This window comes from Micropterus salmoides, unplaced genomic scaffold (assembly GCF_014851395.1).
Source record: "Micropterus salmoides isolate LMB-PRFRI ecotype aquatic unplaced genomic scaffold, ASM1485139v1 Ms_hic_scaffold_17, whole genome shotgun sequence".
Lineage (NCBI taxonomy): Eukaryota > Metazoa > Chordata > Actinopteri > Centrarchiformes > Centrarchidae > Micropterus > Micropterus salmoides.
The window spans coordinates 6448621-6462253 of NW_024040817.1; the positions used below are offsets into that span (position 1 = coordinate 6448621).

The 13633-nt window shown below is 42.9% G+C and overlaps 1 protein-coding gene across 1 annotated transcript; it reads right to left on the reverse strand.

The window, feature by feature from the left end:
* Positions 1–968: 968 nt before the first annotated feature.
* On the reverse strand, positions 969–11501 carry si:ch211-133n4.6 (uncharacterized protein LOC797776 homolog). Its single transcript, XM_038725592.1, has 10 exons — positions 11377–11501; positions 9697–9758; positions 9515–9541; positions 9402–9434; positions 8986–9018; positions 4925–4957; positions 4623–4655; positions 2812–2841; positions 2685–2723; positions 969–1669 (listed from the first exon to the last, which is right to left on the reverse strand). Exons 1-10 carry the CDS (start codon positions 11385–11387, stop codon positions 1437–1439), a joined length of 534 nt encoding a protein of 177 aa, XP_038581520.1. The 5' UTR covers positions 11388–11501; the 3' UTR covers positions 969–1436.
* Positions 11502–13633: the final 2132 nt, after the last annotated feature.

Genomic DNA, 13633 nt, shown 5'->3' on the forward strand with positions numbered 1-13633 from the left:
GATGTTTTCTCAGTATGAAAGACTACTATCAACGTAATACCTTCAATATGCTAAACAACCGATTTCTGTTTCATTTCATGGTAAAGAGGCAAAATGATTCTTTCTGTCTTTTCAAAGTTGTGCAATTGGTTGTTTGGGATATCCCAATCGGTCTCTGATTGGTTAAAAAATTAAAACAAGGTTGTTTTATCATTGTGTTTTTACCCACTTGATGGCGCCATTACACAAGGAAACTGCTGGTTAGAAACAAGAAAACATGATTACTTCAACTTTCATCTGCAGCGTTGGAAGTCCTGGGTTGTTTTTGAGAAGGTAAACTCTGCTCCTCACTCACAGCAACATATTCTTTATTTCAGTAGGTTTCTTTAGGATGAAAGGATCTGGCACATAGATACGGCTCATGGATGCCTCTCAACATGGGGTGGTGATGGTGCAGTGGATAAGACACTGACCTTTCTGTGGGAGACCTGGGTTTGATTCCCACTGCGGCACATCCACCAATGTGTCACTTTGGATAAAAGCGTCTGCAAACATTCCCTTTTGTTTGAAGGTAATACTGTACAAATGATATTGTTATCGTTACCTACCAATCCTTCCCGCCAGGCGGTCCCACCGTCTCGGCGCGGATCACGGACTGTCTCTCGGACATATCTGCATGCATACAGAGTGGGTCTGCACCATCTACCTAAACTCCATAATCCAAGTCTACGTTCCCTCTCGGCCGCTACGCTCCTCCAGCGAACGCCGCCTGGCTCTGCCTCCCTTCACACAAAGCGATCCCAGTCCCTGTTCTCATCTGTGACACCACGATGGTGGAACGAGCTACCGCTGCTACTGCTGAGCTGGTATTCTGAATGTTTAATTGAATGAATCTGAAGCTGCTGCTGAATATCTGAACTTCATGCCCCATTGGTGAATGCTGGGTAAGAGGTGAGGGTAGACTAGGTCAGAGGTCATGTTCAGTTAAACTTTATTCAAATATGACAATAGTAACAAACAGGACACGTGAACATCATGTTGTTTAAATATGTTGGTGTACAGTTATGAACTTGTGACTGAGTGAAAGTGAAAAACATAACAGCAAATAAACTGAGCTGAGGTCTGCAGGGAGTCCAGGGGCCCAATTCAAACACTGAAACATATCGGGGGCCAGAGTGGCTCTGAACTGAAGACTTAAGAGAAACTCAAGTCAGACTGAACATTGAGTCAGAAAAGATTTTCTTTCTCTAAATCGTCTGATGAAGCTGTTTTTCAGACTGAAGGCAGGTCTCTCGCTTTACTGATGCTTGTATGTTGTTCCTCAAATGTTAGTCGCTTTGGAAAAAAGCGTCTGCCGCTTGAGGAAACGTGTTCCTGACGTGTGTTTATCTGAGTTTATGTGTTCACACGAGTGTTTTCATACCTACATGTGTGTGTTCTGTGTGTGCGCTGATGTCTTATATCTGACGCCGGTTGGTCCTGGATCGTCTTTTGGCCGCTCGGTTTCTCACCAGAGCTTTGGGCTGAGGAATGATTGGCTGAGGGGGGGGTACGGGGCTCTGAGGGGCCTGGACGGGGCTCTGGATAACAAGGATAGGGCTCTGTGGCGGGATGGCAGGGCTCTGAGGTTTGGCTGAGCGAGAGCTGAACTTTTTCTTCCCTCCTTCTTCGGAGTCGGAGTTCTCATCATCTGTGAGAAAAACAGAAGTCTTCAATATCAAATAAAAGCATAATGAAATTAAAGCTGCAGCAGCGATGAGCGGGCCTTCCCGCACACCAGGCGTGACGCTTCTGCTGTGTCGTGGTCGGTGAACGCAGCTCTGAATTTTCATTAATATTGGGCACTGCATGTTTTCAAGCCTCTCTCTCCCTCTGTGTGTTTGTTTGTCTGATGATGGCTCTGAATTTTCATGCTTTCTGGACACTGCAGGAAAGAGTTAAACATCACTTCCTGCGTCCACTACGTGCCGCTACAGAACACCTGCTAACTATAGGCCATGTTCCAGTAGACCAAGCGTAAAGCACTTCCAAAGGTTCAGGGAAATCAAATGATGATTGTCACACTAGGGTTAATTCCTGTTGCCAGGGATGACGTGCATATCAGAGAAGTTATTAATGAATCAGTATATTTACCAGCGGTTGGCTGATATGCATTTACATTTGAATACATTTTAAACATTGCATGAAGCAGTTTCATATCAGTATCAACATCGGTCCACTATGCAATGCTAGTGAACACATGAGAATTATATAGGCTGGAAATGTCTTCTTTGAAGTCTCTTCTAAAACACACTTTTATTGGAAAGCATATCTGTATTATATTTGTACTAGTAGTGGTGTATATCTAGAAAAACAAAATTCTTAACTCAAAGAGCATTTAGTCTCTTTCTCCTGCAGCTTTCACCCTCTAAAACCTTTACGACTGAAAACATTTCATTCACTGAGGATGATTTTTCTGCTGCTCCATAGTGACCTAACAAGTGAATTAATGCAGCCTACCTACATGGCACCGTCACCTATTTCAAACAAGTTGGTAAAGGTACAAATTGTGAAACATCAAAACATCAAAATTCAACGGCATGCCACGGACATGACATTCGAAGGAAACTCATCACGAAGTCTAGACCTGCTCTACATGAAAAGTACAGTGAGATAACCTCTGTTATGAACTGAAAATTCAATTGAGTTATGAAACTCGGTCTCACCATCTCCATCCTCCTCACTGTTTGCAGCAGCTGCGGGTTCTGAAAATAATCAATCAACAGAAACTTTTATAAAAACACAAAAAAACTGACTTAAACAGATATTCAGAGGTAGAAGAAGAAAACGTACCAGGTGCTGTCACCTGATTGGCTGCTGGAGCTACAAAGAACACAACATTAAAACCAAATGAATGAATGGATAGATGAAGAGTTCATACTTTGATAAATAATTGGGTGAGAGGCTTTATAGATGAATGAAGATATATAAGATCAATTAATGGGCCACTTTGTTAGGTATACCTGTTAAAGCGAATATCTGTTCAGCCAATCACATGGCAACAACAGTTCAAAGCGAGCATCAGAATGGGAAAGAAAGGGGATTTAAGTGACTTTGAACGTGACATGGTTGTTGGGGCCAGACGAGCTGATCTGAGTGTTTCAGAAACTGATGGGAGTTTAGAGAGAATGGTCTGAAAAAGAGGAAATATCCAGTGAGCAGCAGTTCTCTGGCTCTGAAGGAGAATGGCCAGAATTGTTCAAGCTGATAGAAGGCAAAAGTAAAGCTCAGGTCAACAGATCCTAAGGTTAATGTTAAGGTACATTATTTATCACATACACATAGCAAGATTCATCCTCTGCATTTAACCCATGCCTGAAGGGAGCAGTGGGCAGTCTGTGCAAAGCCCGTGGATCAACTCTAGATTGAAATGCAGTGCCAGGTCAAACAGCACTGACTGGAGAACCTACCTAACATGTTTTTGATGGTGGGGGAACCCGGAGAAAACCCACGCAGACGTGGGAGAACATGCTCCACACAGAAAGGCCGGGATGACCGGGGTTCGAACCCGGAACCTTCTTGCTAGGCCACCGTGCTGCTATCCTATTAATTTTCCCTGAAAAGTATGAGATTTGACCCGCGTGGTGCACACTAGATACGCTACGGCGAGATGACTGGCATAAACACGACTCACTCTCAATTTAATGTAAATGAGTTCTTCCAATGCAACACAAGGCTCACAAAACTCCCATCAAATATGAATCAAGACACTGTTACCGGACTGCCTATTTCTCACCTCAAATGTTTTCAGAAACATATGTTAGTGTACTGTTTAGCTCTAATATGAGAAACCGCCCAGCTTTATTTTCTTCAACCACCAGCTGGAGCATCCTTTGATCCATTCATGCACAAGAGCATCTCTGTATGCACAACACGGTGACCCTGAAGCCGACGGGCTGCAGCAGCAAGACCGGGTGCCCCTCCCGTCAGCTAACAATAGGTGGCCGAGGTATAATTAGCACAGACTCAAGAAATCTGGACAATGGAATACTGGAAAACCGTTGCCTGGTCTGATAAGTCTCGATTTCAGCTGCCACATTGAGATGGTAGGGTCAGAATTTGAACAACAGGAAAGGATGGATCCATCCTGCCTCGTATCAGCGGTTCAGGCTGCTGGTGTAGGTGTGGGGGATATTTTCTTGGCACACTTTGGGCCCCTTGGCACCAACTGAGCATTGTTTAAAGGCGACAGCCTACCGGACTATTGCTGCTGACCTTGTCCACCCCTTTATGACCCAGTGTACCATCTTCTGATGCTACTTCCTGCAGGATAATGCTCCGTGTCACAAAGCTCAGATCATCTCAAACTGGTTTCTTGAACATGATAATGAGTTCTCCGAACTCCAGTGGCCTCCACAGGCACCAGATCTCAGTCCTGTAGAGCACCTTTGTGACTCGCATCATGATGTGCAGCTGACAAATCTGCAGCACTGCGTGATGATGTCATGTCAACATGGAGCAAAATCTGTGAGGTATGTTTCCAGCACCTTGTTGAATCTATGCACCCAAGAATCTAGGCAGTTCTGAAGGCAATAGAGGGTCCAACCCGGTACTAGCAAGGTGTTCCTAATAAAGTGGCCAGTGAATGTGTATGGTGTTCTCACCATCTGCAGTCTCTGAACTGGAGCTGCTGGTATCTGAAACACATCAACACATTTCAGTTTATTATCTTCATGATATTCTCAGAGCTGCTGGTACACATGAACAGGTGAGTTACAGGTACCAACCAACTCACATCAACGTGATCATGAATGTTTGCGCTGTGAGATGCTCTGATGGACCTGATATCAGGAAATAACTTCCCCTTCAGGTAAATATGATGTTAAAGTGCTGGTTCTTTGCTCAATTATTCATCCTGACAGTAACATCATCATCAGCAGCATCAGCATCATCGTCATGTTCCTACCTGAAGGTCCTCCTCCATAATACTGGGATTCATCTGAAATAAATCAATTCAAACAAAGATTATCTATCCTGCTTTATATGGAAAGACAGATCTTTTTTAGAATCTTCTCACTTATCCAGCTTAGAGTTTTCAAAGGAGGGTTAAATCAAGGGCAGCTGGACTTGATAGAATATACTCGAAGACGTTTCATCTCTCATCCGAGACGCTTCTTCAGTTCTGACTGGCTGCAGGGAGTCCCAGTTTCACCGCCCATAACGACCACAACGACCACAATGACTGTAGTTCCAACAGCCATGAGCACCAACACACCAAGAGGTATCCATCACCTTGGTAAAGACCCCACACTGGTTAAACAGCTGGAAGTCTCTTGGATGAGAGACAAAACGTCTTTAAGTGTCTTCAAGTCCAGCTTCTTGAATGAACCTTTCTTGGATCGCTCATCATGTATTTGTTAAATGATAAAACTGCAGCCCTGTTTTACTAATCTGGCTTCGTCAGATGTGACAGCAGGTAAATAACAGGTGTAAATAATCAAATGAACTCAGTTTCAAGGTCCTGGTTCATGCTGATTCAGTGTCACACTGTTATGGGGACACTTGTGGTAACACTTTACTACTGAGACAAGAAAAAATTTAATAAAAGATTATTTATCAGGTTAAACCACTAGATGTCAGAATAACACAGGAATAAAACCTTTGTAGAAACTACCCGATTCTACTGAGACTTTATGAACACATTCATGTTAAACTTCACTTGAATTCCAAAATATCTGCTCATTATATTCAGCCTCACATGAAAAGAACAATGAAAGCATTTCTTGTAACCGCAGTGACAGAGCAAATAAAAATAAATCTAAAACATATAGTCGGCGTACTGTCATATCTTATATTACAACCGGTACCAGGCCCATTCGCCCCTCAGACTGTTTGTGAAGGTGGGGGGGCTTGCTGGTCCAGTTAACAACAGATGATGTAATGCTGGTCACATTAAGATCAAGCAATGGATCTGCTTGCTGTGGGACTCCGGCCATATTATCTGCCAGCAAACTTAATCTGTTCTTTAACAGATGTGAAACAATGGCTCCTGCTCATCCCCCCTCTAACTCAATTGTTGGCTTCCCTCCAACCCCACTGCTCCCCCCTCCTCCTTCTCACTGTCCCCCACCCTCCTGGGGCTTGTCTTGCAGTGAAATTCTGAATGGGCGAGTAGAGGCTACTGGCTTTAAATCCAGAATGTCGGCTGTTTTTCTACAAACCAATAAATCACAATCAACAGTAGAGAGGCACACGAGTCTCGCCGACGTCGCCTGAGATCGAACGTCTGCATTAATTGTGTTGCTGGGAAACAGCAGCCGGCGTGCAGCGGTGTGTTTACAGCGAACAGCCGTTGGAGTTGAGCTAAATACTGTGCCCTGAGTTGTTGTTTGAGGTTTTTCCACAGAGCAGAAGTCGGTCTCCTCCTCTCCTGATAACAGCAGGTAATTAAGCTCGTTAAACATCCCGTTCCTCCGGCGCTCAGGCGACACAGACGTGATGCTGCAGCTGATCTGTAGCTCCTGACGCTGGAAATGTTGTTAATAATGTTAACAACCTTCCAAACTGTCTCCATTTTATTTTTGTGTTATTTTTAGAACTAGATGTTTTTTTCCAGTTTGTTATTAAACATGTAACAAACTTTATCGTGTCTCTCTCCATTTTACTCTCACACAAAAAAGCTGCCTTAATGGTCGAGCACAGCCTGTAGCTTTTCATTATATTCCAGTCAAATCTGATGTTCATTTATAAATGTCACTCATGGATAGTGGTTACAAATAATGATGCCTGTGCATCGCGTTGTACGGTGTACAGGCCTACAGCCCTACAGCCTATGTCAGCTGGTTAATTTGCCTAATCGTTGCAGGACCACAGTGGAAAAGCACACAGCAGTGGCTGAAGGAACCTTTTAGTTCCTTGAAAAGAGATCTGGGGACTTAAAAGTCAAAATATGGCTGAAGACTTCTAGTTCCTGTCCCAAAGACACCAACGTCCCACGACCCTGAAGAGTGGTTCTTGAACAGTTGTCCATGGTCTGACCTCTCCTGGACCCCCTCCAGTTTGCCTACCAACCCAACTCAGGGTTGAGGACGCCATAATCTTCCTGCTCAGTCACACCTATGCCCATCATGAGAAGCCAGTGAGCATTGTGAGGGTCATGAACAGGAAGGGACCGTCCCCAAACTGTTTCCGCAAAGGGAGCATAAAATGATCCAAAATGTCTTGTTCTGCTGAAGCATTAACCGTTCCTTTCTCTGGAACTGAGGGCCCAAACCCTGAAAAACATCCCCACACCATAAACCCCCCTCCACCAAACTTTACACTTGGCACAGTGCAGTCAAGCAAGTACCGTTCTCCTGGCAACCGCCAAACCCAGACTCGTTCATGGGATTGTCAGACAGAGAAGCGTGATTGGTCACTCCAGATAACACGTCTCCACTGCTCTAGTGTCCAGTGGCGGCGTGCTTTACACCGCTGCATCCGACGCTTTACATTGCACTTGGTGATGTAAGGCTTGGATGCAGCTGCTCGGCCGTGGAAACCCGTTCCATGCAGCTCTCTACGCACTGTTCTTGAGCTAATCCGAAGGCCACACGATGTTTGGAGATCTGTAGCTGTTGACTTCTACGCACTGTGCACCTCAGCATACATTGACCCCGCTCTGTGATGTTAGTTTCTGTTGTTCCCAATCGCCTCCACTTTGTTATAATACCACTAACAGCTGACTGTGGAATATTTAGTAGTGAGGAAATTCCACGAATGGACTTACTGCACAGGTGGCAGCCTATCACGGTACCACCCTTGAATTCACTGAGCTCCTGAGAGCGACCCGTTCTTTCACAAATGTTTGTAGAAGCAAGATGTTCTCACTCCGGACTCGCCAAATATTGATGCTTGGTCAAGGCCCTTTGGCGTTGCTTTTTAACACCCTGGGTATCCCTTTTGCGCCATTGATTGACATTTAGGGCTCCGCGGTCAAGTTAGCAACACTTAACAACAACAAATATGTAACTTCCGGTAAAGTTAGCTAGCATTTCCAAACATCGCCATTTTGAAACGGCACGTTATTAAAGTTGTGAAACGTTGCAGTTTGGTTAGGTTTATCCACAAAAAGTACTTTAGGAAACAAAACTACTTGGTTAAGGTTAGGAAAAGATCATGTTTTGGGTTAAAATTACTATGTACGTCAGTTAACACGTAACTAACTTCACTTATGTCAATTTACGTAACTTGTCTAACTTAAACAAAAACATTTAATGTTGACTTTATGCTTCATGCAGGACACGAACCCCGGCCTCCTGGTTCAAAGTCTGGGTTCTGGCCCTCCATCCACCTCCTTACTCATTTCTGTTAAATATCGTATGACCTGACACACTACAGGGCTTTCCCCACTGCGTTGAACTATGACGCTATAGGGATCCCCAGTGCATTACAAACTGACAATGATGGCTCTTGACCATGTGTCCATATGTGATGAGTTGTGGAGTGAGAACAGGTTGGTAGAAGGAGTCTGCATGCCTAGTTGCTTGATTTTATACACCTGTGGCCATAGAAGTGATTGGAACAACTGAATTCAATGATGGGGGGCTGTCCCAATACTTTTGTCAATATAGTGCATATTTACATTCATTCATTTAGCTGACGCTTTTATCCAAAGCGACTTTCTATATTCTAATTTCTCTATATGTCAGACTCTATATGCTATATGTCCTCTGGAGCAGCGAGGGGTTCAGTGTCTTGCTCACAGTGGATTCGAAATATACCACCAAAGGTCTTATCCACTGCACCATCACCAATCCATTACACATTGTATTATATATTATATATTTTTACTTTGATGCCATGTTTAGCAACACAAGCAACAGTCACAAACGGGTCAATAAAGTACTTCTGATTCTCATTGGTCTTTTTATATGTCTAGCTTTGATCTCCTCTCTGGAACATACAGAGCTGGTTAGCCGTTAGCATCAGTTACCATGGAGGGACATATGCTTGGTCGCTGTTCTGAGACTGAAACTGTAGTCTTACCGGGCTGATCAGGAGAGACGGCGTTCATACTCTCTGAAACAACAAAATCATCATCATCAACAACATCCTCATCATCACAGCTCCGTCAGAATCTCTCCACATGTTAAACCCAGCAGTGTTTGTTGATCGACGGTGACACAGTTTGTCCCTACCACTAACCCTTCCTGAACATGTGTTCAACACGTTTGGATGTCAGGTGTATTGCTGACTGCTTTCGATCGTGTGTTAGGACCATTTTTTTCCTTGCTAATGATTACTGACAATATTCAGTTGATTAGAAAAGAGGTTGAAAACGTGTTGGATGAAAAGTCGAATCAGAAACTGACCATCAGCTCTTCTTAAAATCAGAAAAACATCTCCACAGTGAAAACATTTGAACTGTTGATTCAGATTAAGGGTTAGACTGTGAGACTTACCTGTAGGGGCTTCATCAGATGTGGAGTCTTTGTCTGACGGACAGGTAAGACAGGTTAGAGGACAGACAGACAAGTTCAGTACGTGAGCAATGGGAGACAAAGAGGTGGCTTACCTGTCGACATGGCTTGAATTCCAGCATCTACAAACACAAAACACTTTCATTAAACACCTTTAATCACTCACATCACCTGTCAATCAAACTGTGATGTCATCTGATTTCCTCTGACTTTGAACTGATCACCAATCAGAACAGATATTATTGATGAGTTTAAATCAGATCAGATTTAATCTCACCTTTGGAGTCGAGGTCTGCCTTCACCAGCAGGATGAACAGAGAGAACAGAAGAACCACGTTCCTGCAGAACAAACACAGCCTTCAGTCTGATAACCTTTGTGTCCTCACAGAGCCACCGTACACAGGTCAGACTGAGCGCTCGGCAGCTGCTTCATGTTTGATTAGATTTTCATTTGCACTCTTCAATCACACCTTCTCATTACATTACTGCAACATTTTAAGAGCCTCACTGAGTTCAACAGGAGCTTATTAACTGAGGAGCAGGACAAACTGTAAATGTTCAGAGCTGATTTAAGAGTAATAAGTCATCAGGATGCTGTGTTCATGTTGGGGCTGTGATGATGTGTGCAGCCTGTGGAGGGCGCTATCAGACTTTAGACTGACGGTGAACTGAAGGCGTTCAGTGCTGACACACAGTGGTCCATCAGATAAATATGATACACTGTGTTCATGCCATGGTATTTTAATTGTGTTAGTGTGCAGAGCCAGGCTTCACCCGAGCATCATCTTAAACACAAGCACGGAAAAGAAACACAGATGAACTGGCACCACTGTTTAATGTTTCTTTATCAGGTTTTCAGAAACAGTCTCACACCATCTGCACTTTGTATATCACAAAAACAAATAGGAAAGCAGAATAGCCTCTAGGGAATCAGCAAACGGCCCCTGCAGGCTGGAATATGTTTTTGGAAAGTCCTCCCAACAGAAACGAAACACAAAGTGACCTGAAAACGTTTGATGAAAAACACTGGCTGAACCAAACCCAGAGCTGCTACCGGATCTCTGATCATGACCTCGTGCAGGAACACGTACATACAGAAGACTCTGCATGCATGCACACGGACTGTTAATAACTCTGAGCAAGATCTATCAATAATGCAACCACTTCCTGCAAGCTTTTCTTTTCTTAGTGCATCTTTCAGTTCTATGGGTCTTTATTTTGGTGCTCTTTAGAAAACAGGGATCTCACTTCTAAAAGTAAAAACATGTACAGATGTAGGAGAGGAAGGAAGATTCTGCCATATTAAGTGAATGTAAACGCTCTGTATTTTTAAAGTCTTTGCAACCACTCAAAGTGCTTCAACACTACATCACATTCACCCATTCACACACTGCGCAAATCCTGTATGTATGCAACACATCTGTGTCATGTTTTTGTTACCTGTAGACAGGGATAATGAGATTGTTCAAACCAGCTGACGTAGGCAGATTGATCAAATTTACAACTCAGAAATACTAAGGTATATTGAACACAGATTTAACTGATTTTCTGTTTCAGCCTATCAGCAGTCAGAACACAACACGCCTCTGATGTCACATGTCTGGTTATTATTTAAATTGATTATTTTTCAATATTTCTGGACCGAAATATAAATGTCATTCATTTTGTTTTGGATTCAGTTCAGTTTTAAATATACAAAATTCAAATAACAGAGGTTTGAAGTTCAAATGATTCAATTTCAACAGTTAACCTCAGTTAATCTCAGATTCATTAAATATCTGCTGACCTCTGACTGTAACTCATGTGACAGACAGCAGATATAAAACCCTAAAGTTTGTGTAAAAACTGTTTCTGTCCTGTCGTCTGATTCTGGTTCAGTTCTGTGCAGCGCTGCATTGTAGGGTGAGGTTTTAACATCATGGTTGTTTTACACACAGAGAGGAGACGATGGACGTACCTGGTGAGCATGATGCTGTGAGGTCAGACAGGTCCCTGGATCAGTACGACAGGTATGCAGACAGGTGAGTGTTACAGTGCTTCTGGATTGCACTGCAGGAATCTTCTGGCTCTGAGCGTCTGGCATGGCGGTTTATATATCTGCCTAAATGTCATCCGGACAGAGGAAGAGGACGGACCACAGGGTGTGTGTGTGTGTGTGTGTGTGTGTGTTTGTGAGTTTCATGTTTCAGAGTTAATGTTCGGTCGGAGGAGCTGAAGAAGACTCCCACACAGGTTGATTTTTCTGTATCTGTGAGGACCCTGAAAACAAAGTCAGCATAAACTCTAGTCTAACTTTAGGAAACAGGTTAACATGTTGTTTCCATGCTGTTTCCTGTTCTCTATAATCCCACACAGCTTTGGTTTATTTCAAATGACTGATTTTCAAATTCAACATTGATTCTTGATTCCTCGATCAGTTTCTTTTGATTGGAGGGGTAGTGGTTGAATGAATGTGTCTCTGCTTTGATCCATCATGGGTCAGAATTAGGTTGAGTGAAATACTTCCTTATCCTAAAAGGAATTTCCAAATGGATTCAAAACCTAAAGAACTGTCCTCACCTTATAGAAATGTCCTCTCCTTATAGAACTGTCCTCACCTTATAGAAATGTCCTCTCCTTATAGAACTGCCCTCTCCTTATAGAACTGTCCTCACCTTATAGAACTGTCTTCACCTTATAGAAATGTCCTCTCCTTATAGAACTGTCCTCTCCTTATAGAACTGTCCTCACCTTATAGAACTGTCCTCTCCTTATAGAACTGTCCTCACCTTATAGAACTGTCTTCACCTTATAGAAATGTCCTCACCTTATAGAAATGTCCTCTCCTTATAGAACTGCCCTCTCCTTATAGAACTGTCCTCTCCTTATAGAACTGTCTTCACCTTATAGAAATGTCCTCTCCTTATAGAACTGTCCTCTCCTTATAGAACTGTCTTCACCTTATAGAAATGTCCTCTCCTTATAGAACTGTCCTCTCCTTATAGAACTGTCTTCACCTTATAGAACTGTCCTCTCCTTATAGAACTGTCTTCACCTTATAGAAATGTCCTCTCCTTATAGAACTGTCCTCTCCTTATAGAACTGTCTACACCTTATAGAACTGTCCTCACCTTATAGAACTGTCCTCACCTTATAGAACTGTCCTCACCTTATAGAACTGTCCTCTCCTTATAGAACTGTCCTCTCCTTATAGAAATGTCCTCTCCTTATAGAACTGTCTTCACCTTATAGAAACGTCCTCTCCTCATAGAACTGTCCTTACCTTATAGAAATGTCTTCACCTTATAGAACTGTCCTTACCTTATAGAAATGTCTTCACCTTATAGAACTGTCCTCTCCTTATAGAAATGTCCTCTCCTTATAGAACTGTCCTCTCCTTATAGAAATGTCCTCTCCTTATAGAAATGTCCTCTCCTTATAGAACTGTCTTCACCTTATAGAACTGTCTTCACCTTATAGAAATGTCCTCTCCTTATAGAACTGTCCTCTCCTTATAGAACTGTCCTCACCTTATAGAACTGTCCTCACCTTATAGAACTGTCCTCTCCTTATAGAAATGTCCTCTCCTTATAGAACTGTCTTCACCTTATAGAACTGTCCTCTCCTTATAGAACTGCCCTCTCCTTATAGAACTGTCCTCACCTTATAGAACTGTCTTCACCTTATAGAAATGTCCTCTCCTTATAGAACTGCCCTCTCCTTATAGAACTGTCTTCACCTTATAGAACTGTCCTCTCCTTATAGAACTGTCCTCTCCTTATAGAACTGTCTTCACCTTATAGAAATGTCCTCTCCTTATAGAACTGTCCTCTCCTTATAGAACTGTCTTCACCTTATAGAAATGTCCTCTCCTTATAGAACTGTCCTCTCCTTATAGAACTGTCTTCACCTTATAGAACTGTCCTCTCCTTATAGAACTGTCTTCACCTTATAGAAATGTCCTCTCCTTATAGAACTGTCCTCACCTCGTTATAGAACTGTCTTCACCTTATAGAAATGTCCTCTCCTTATGGAACTGTCCTTACCTTATAGAAATGTCTTCACCTTATAGAACTGTCCTTACCTTATAGAAATGTCTTCACCTTATAGAACTGTCCTCTCCTTATAGAAATGTCCTCTCCTTATAGAACTGTCCTTACCTTATAGAAATGTCCTCACCTTATAGAACTGTCCTCTCCCTATAGAACTGTCCTCTCCCTATAGAACTGTCCTCA